Source organism: Eurytemora carolleeae, unplaced genomic scaffold (assembly GCF_000591075.1).
Source record: "Eurytemora carolleeae unplaced genomic scaffold, Eaff_2.0 scaffold877, whole genome shotgun sequence".
In the NCBI taxonomy this organism is placed as follows: Eukaryota; Metazoa; Arthropoda; class Copepoda; order Calanoida; family Temoridae; genus Eurytemora; species Eurytemora carolleeae.
This window is the reverse complement of record NW_019396780.1, coordinates 56,378-61,762: the sequence shown is the minus strand read 5'-3', so window position 1 is coordinate 61,762 and position 5,385 is coordinate 56,378. Positions and strand designations below refer to the sequence as shown.

The 5,385-nt window shown below is 33.4% G+C and overlaps 1 protein-coding gene across 1 annotated transcript; it reads left to right on the top strand.

Moving 5' to 3' along the window:
* The first annotated feature begins 916 nt into the window (after nt 1-916).
* On the top strand, nt 917-4,905 carry LOC111708624 (uncharacterized). The gene is made up of 5 exons (XM_023482059.1): nt 917-1,047; nt 1,479-1,531; nt 2,243-2,323; nt 3,982-4,086; nt 4,670-4,905. Exons 1-5 carry the CDS (start codon nt 992-994, stop codon nt 4,888-4,890), a joined length of 516 nt encoding a protein of 171 aa, XP_023337827.1. The 5' UTR covers nt 917-991; the 3' UTR covers nt 4,891-4,905.
* Nucleotides 4,906-5,385: the final 480 nt, after the last annotated feature.

The following is a 5,385-nucleotide window of genomic DNA, read 5'->3' as shown; positions in this document are numbered from 1 at the left end:
CCCCCCCCCCCCCCCCCAAGTACGGCTCTGATCGAAAAGGGGGTGCAACAAATTTCCCCCTCCCAACCCAGCTGCGTCAGGATTTTGACCCAAATCCCTTTAGTTTTATGAGTCCGTTTATCTAAGGCATTTCCGTGGTGAGGCGTTTCCATAGCACCCTCCACTCTTCAGGGGTTTGCCAAGTGATAACAAATTTCGGAGCGCTTCATATCACAATCAGGGGCGGATACAGGATTTAAGTGAGGGTGGGGGCAAGATTTTTTGGGAACAAAAAAATTAATAATTAGGAACAAAAAATCGTGCCGCTTTTGACTTAAAAGACTCAAAAAGAGTCAAAATTAATGACTAAAGACTAAAAAACTAGATTTTTAACTTTCTAATAGTAATATATAATATATTATATAATATAAAATTCCATTAATGACTTTTCCTTCTTCAAAATAAAAAACTAAAGAAAGCAGGTAGAAAAGAAAGCTTTGAACAGGGATAAATATAAACACAAAAAATATAAACCCTAATTGACAAAAATCTAATAAATCAATAAAAGATAATTTTAATCGAACATTTTTTCTTTTAAACCCCCTGTTTTCATAAATATTCTATGCAGCACACTGTACACAATCGACAATTTGTCAACATTATAATGCATTGAAATTCTTAGTGTTTTATGTAGAAGGAATTGTGATTTCAAGATTTGTGACAATTATTTTTAATTTGATCTATAATTTATGATCTACAGAACGATTTACACCTCGCCCCCATTTTTCCGTTTTGTGCCAAATCATATCAGGATTCAGGGTGTTGTCTTGACACATGATATGCATGACTCAATCTGATCTCACAGAAAAATTTGAATTAAAATTAGATTAGTTGAATATATCCTTTATCGTTAGCTTGGAAATTATTTACTATTTAAATTAATATTTTTATTTTCAGCAAGAATGATCCCAACCCTGTAAAATATGAACCGAAATTAAATAAAATTTGAAAAATGTGTATATTTACAAATGACAAGGATATACCAACGTATGTCCGCTTATCTACAAGGAATAGTTTTTCTAATATTCTTGAAAATCAATCCTTAAAGGGAATGTAATATTAATTACAAGATCCTCCCATCTTAAGAGCGGCATGTCTTATTGACAACGATATGTGGAAGATATCTTAAATTGTTTAATTCTGACGATTTTTTAATATTATTCCCGAAGAAAAATGCGTAAAATGATGGATATCGTATGCATTTTTGCTCAGGCAGAGCTTTTAGAGATACCGTTGTGAATCGGACATGCCACTCTCTAACTGGAGGATCACCAGAAATTACGTTAACAGTTTCTGTAAACTAATTACATAGCAAATTTTTTTCCTTCAAAACAATTATGCTTCTGATTTTTGTTTCATACTTGTTCTGTTAACACAATTATTGATAATTTTTTGGTTGAAAAATATGAAGATTTGAAATAAACTATAATTGTCCACAGGGCTCTTCAGTATTTAATTATCCCTCTTCTCTCTATAGCAATAATATCAGTTGGTAAGTTTTTAAACCTTTCTTGACAAAATTATTATAATTATCTCACTCATTTTGAGTGTATGTTAAGTATTATAAGTAAATAATTTATTTAGAAATTAGAATTTATTAATAAAGAGATTTTAAATAAGACACGGATAGTTCAACTACTGGTTAATGCTTAAATTGATGTTAGTTTTTGAACCTGGAGAATTTTTTATTGAACAATTATCCCCCTCATCCCTATAGGAATTGTTGCCACTAGACCCAAAACATTTAAATTATTTTTTTGCTGAATTGCGGAAATTAAAAAATTTTAATGGGTAAAAAGATTTTTTTTTGGGTGAACCGTTCCATAAAAGGAAAACTACTTTTCAGCTTATGTCCAATTTAAGGGGGAGTGCGTAATTATTCCAAATGTATAGCCCTGAAAATTATTTAGACTGAGCGCTCCCTCCTTGTTGATTTCTTAATAATAAATGGCAAATTTTATTTTGGGATATAGAGAGGTGATTTAAGTTCTATTTCAACCATCCCCCCTCTCAAACTTGTCTCTAAGCTAATAAATAAAAGTTTAGTTCATCTAACATATTTTAAGTTGCTGTTTGAACCCTAGGGTTTCTTGTTTTGGCAAAACAGATGGAATCTACTTTTTATATTACTTTTTACTTTTCGAGTTTTTTTAAACAAAAATATAAATTTTAAGTTAAATCAACAATATTTCTATTATCCTAGGAGGCCACCATCTCGAGGACTGCCCTGCACAACCAAACCTTCCTATTTGGCATATAGTGGCAGGATGTTCAGGTTTATTAGGTAGGATATATAAAACCTGTTTGGTTTATTAGGTAGGATACATCAAACCTGTTTGGTTTATTAGGTAGGATACATCAAACCTGTTTGGTTTATTAGGTAGGATATATCAAACCTGTTTGGTTTATTAGATAAGATACATAAAACCTGTTTGGGTTATCAGGTAGGATACACCAAACCTGTTTGGTTTATTTGGTAGGATACACCAAACCTGTTTGGTTTATTAGGTATGATACAATTAACCTGTTTGGTTTATTAGGTAGGATACATCAAACCTGTTTGGTTTATTAGGTAGGATACATCAAATCTGTTTGTTTTATTAGGTAGGATATATTAAACCTGTTTGGTTTATTAGGTATGATACACCAAACCTTTTAAGGTTTATTTGGTAGGATACACCAAACTGTTTGGTTTATTTGTAGGATACACCAACTTATTAGACAAGAACACAACAATCTGTTTGGTTTATTAGACTGAGACACAAACAACCTGTATGGTTTATTATAAAAGGATACGGAAAATCCTTTTCAAAGCAAATTTTTACCCTGTAAGACAAACAGCTTGTTTGGTAATCCAGGATGTTCTTATTAAAGATTTTTAGTAAGATTTATCAGCACCTGACTGAGGAGGGAGGAGGTGCATAGGCGCCATGATCCCCGCAAAAATTACCTCCGAGCCTCAGGATTTGCAGAATTACCTCCAGGCCCCGCAAAACTGGTCTCCCAGCCTCTGTGACGTCACCAAGCCTTCCGCCATTCTGTATCCACGCCCCGCATTTTGGCATTTTGGGGGGGGGGGGTGCGCAAAAACTCGTATATTATAGGACAGATCCTCATTAATTTTTATGATAAAATGTAATGCTAAGGAATCGAGAGTTAATAAAATCTTAAAATCATGATGCCTTCAAAATATTAGATAAGTCGTTTATAAAGGTCGTCTTTTACTCATTCCATCCTAATGTAAACTTTTACAGAAAAACAACTTCAGATCAAAAAAATGAATTAACATGTCAAAAATGTTGATTAAACGATTCTTTAAACTATGACTGAGTCTACTATGAAGAGATATATTTTGATATTTGTTTGGTTAAGCCAATAAATTTAAACAAAAAATAAAATCAACAAACGGAGACCAAAATGCGGGGCGTGGAGACAGAATGGCGGGAGGCTTGGTGACGTCACGGAGGCTGGGAGACCAGTTTGCGGGGCCTGGAGGTAATTCTGCAAATCCTGAGGCTCGGAGGTCATTTTTGCGGGGATCATATGGCGCCTCTGCACCCTCGACTGAGACCCTCTCACGGATGTCGGTCTGGGGTTCTCACGTTGGGGATCTTTCATGTTCTTTTTCTAATACTTAATTTTGTTGATTTTTATTATCCAATTAATAAGTACCTAAAATCAGGTTTTAAATATTTAGTTCGAAAAATCATTTACATTATTTTCTTAAATTCTGCATGTTATAAATTCATAAAACCTTTTAAGCTTATTAAATGCTGCCATTAAGATTCTTTTAATTCTATTTCGTTAATAAAGTCCAGTTAGTTTGTTCCTGAAATCTATTTTTTTCGGTTCCTACTAGTTTGTTATGAGATCCCAAAATCGTTTTATTTGGTTTCTTTATCCTGTTATTAATATCCTAATATTTAATTTAATTGATTTTAGTTCCTATTTTGTACCTGTTATTCGACGAACTGAATCCTGCCTTGGCACATCGATGTCCTATTCTCTCCGAGCTCATGGACAATACTATTGTCTTCATAATCCCAGGTTTGGTTTGGTTTTATTCTCTCCGAGTTCTTGGACAATACTATTGTCTTCATAATCCCAAGTTTGGATTGGTTTTATTCTCTCTATGCTTATGGACAATACTATTGTCTTCATAATCCAAGGTTTGGTATGGTTTTATTCTCTCCGAGCTCATGGACAATACTATTGTCTTCATAATCCCAGGTTTGGTTTGGTTTTTTCTCTCTATGCTTATGGACAATGCTATTGTCTTCATAATCCCAGGTTTGGTTTGGTTTTATTTTATTCTCTCTAAGCTTATGAACAATGTTGTTGTCTTCATAATCCCAGGTTTGGATTGTTTTATTACACATTTTTTTATACCTACTTAATTAAATCATTAAGTGACCCTCCATTCATAGAGTGGTATTTCCGATTGGCAACGGTACCGTAAAAGCTTTGTTGGGTCTAGAATATTTAACATCTTTTAACTTTTAAAATTTATATTGAATTGTGGTTTCTCTGTTACAGTGACTGAAGCATTTATTTTGTGTGAAATTTAATTATAATGAAGAATGAAGATGACATTAGTTAATTACCTGAAATAATCATCATTTAATTTCAGTTTACATCTTGTTTGAAGTTGCTTGGCTCCTTACAGGAACAGTTTGGGTCTTCTCTTTAGAGAGGGATAACCAGGTATTTGGGGTCTTTTCTTTAGACAGGGATAACCAGGTATTTGGGGTCTTTTTTATAATAGGATATTTAGGTATTTTTGGATTTCTCTTTATACGCGAAAATTCAGGAATTTTGGAACCTTTTTTTGGTCGAAACAAGATCTATTAAAACAATGAATTACAATCAATCAATCAATCAACCAGGGACCGAATTTAATGAACTACCTACCGGACCTACCGCCGGGTTTAAATTCTTACTCATCGATTCACTCTTCAATGAATTACCTAACTTCAGGATTTGGACATTTGAAATTTCCTTATCTACTATATAGTTTTAAAGCTCCCAGAGTACAAAGGTGTTACATAGGACCCCCTTAAATGTTACATCTTAAATTCTTACACGTTTATATTTTCTATTATATCATATCTGTTCGGTTCCATAGTAGTAAACCTATCGTGTAAGAATTCCCATTATTACACGGTTCAGAAGGAACAATTTTAATATTGTTCGCTTCCTTGCGTTTAAGAATGCTTATTCTTACACTGTAGGTGTAGAATTTTCATTCTTTAACGCTCAGACCGTGTAAGAATGGAAATTATTACACGGTCAGAGCGTGAAAGAATGTATATTCTTACACGCTCCAAGCATTAAAGAATGGAAATT

What these genes read in the sequence shown, in the direction of transcription:
- LOC111708624 (XM_023482059.1), top strand. Translation starts at nt 992, where the DNA reads ATGTGTATATTTACAAATGACAAGGATATACCAACGTATGTCCGCTTA. An exon ending in AGGATGTTCAGGTTTATTAG is followed by an intron (nt 2,324 to 3,981) that starts GTAGGATATATA and finishes AATTGATTTTAG; the next exon opens with TTCCTATTTTGTACCTGTTA. An exon ending in TATTGTCTTCATAATCCCAG is followed by an intron (nt 4,087 to 4,669) that starts GTTTGGTTTGGT and finishes ATTTAATTTCAG; the next exon opens with TTTACATCTTGTTTGAAGTT.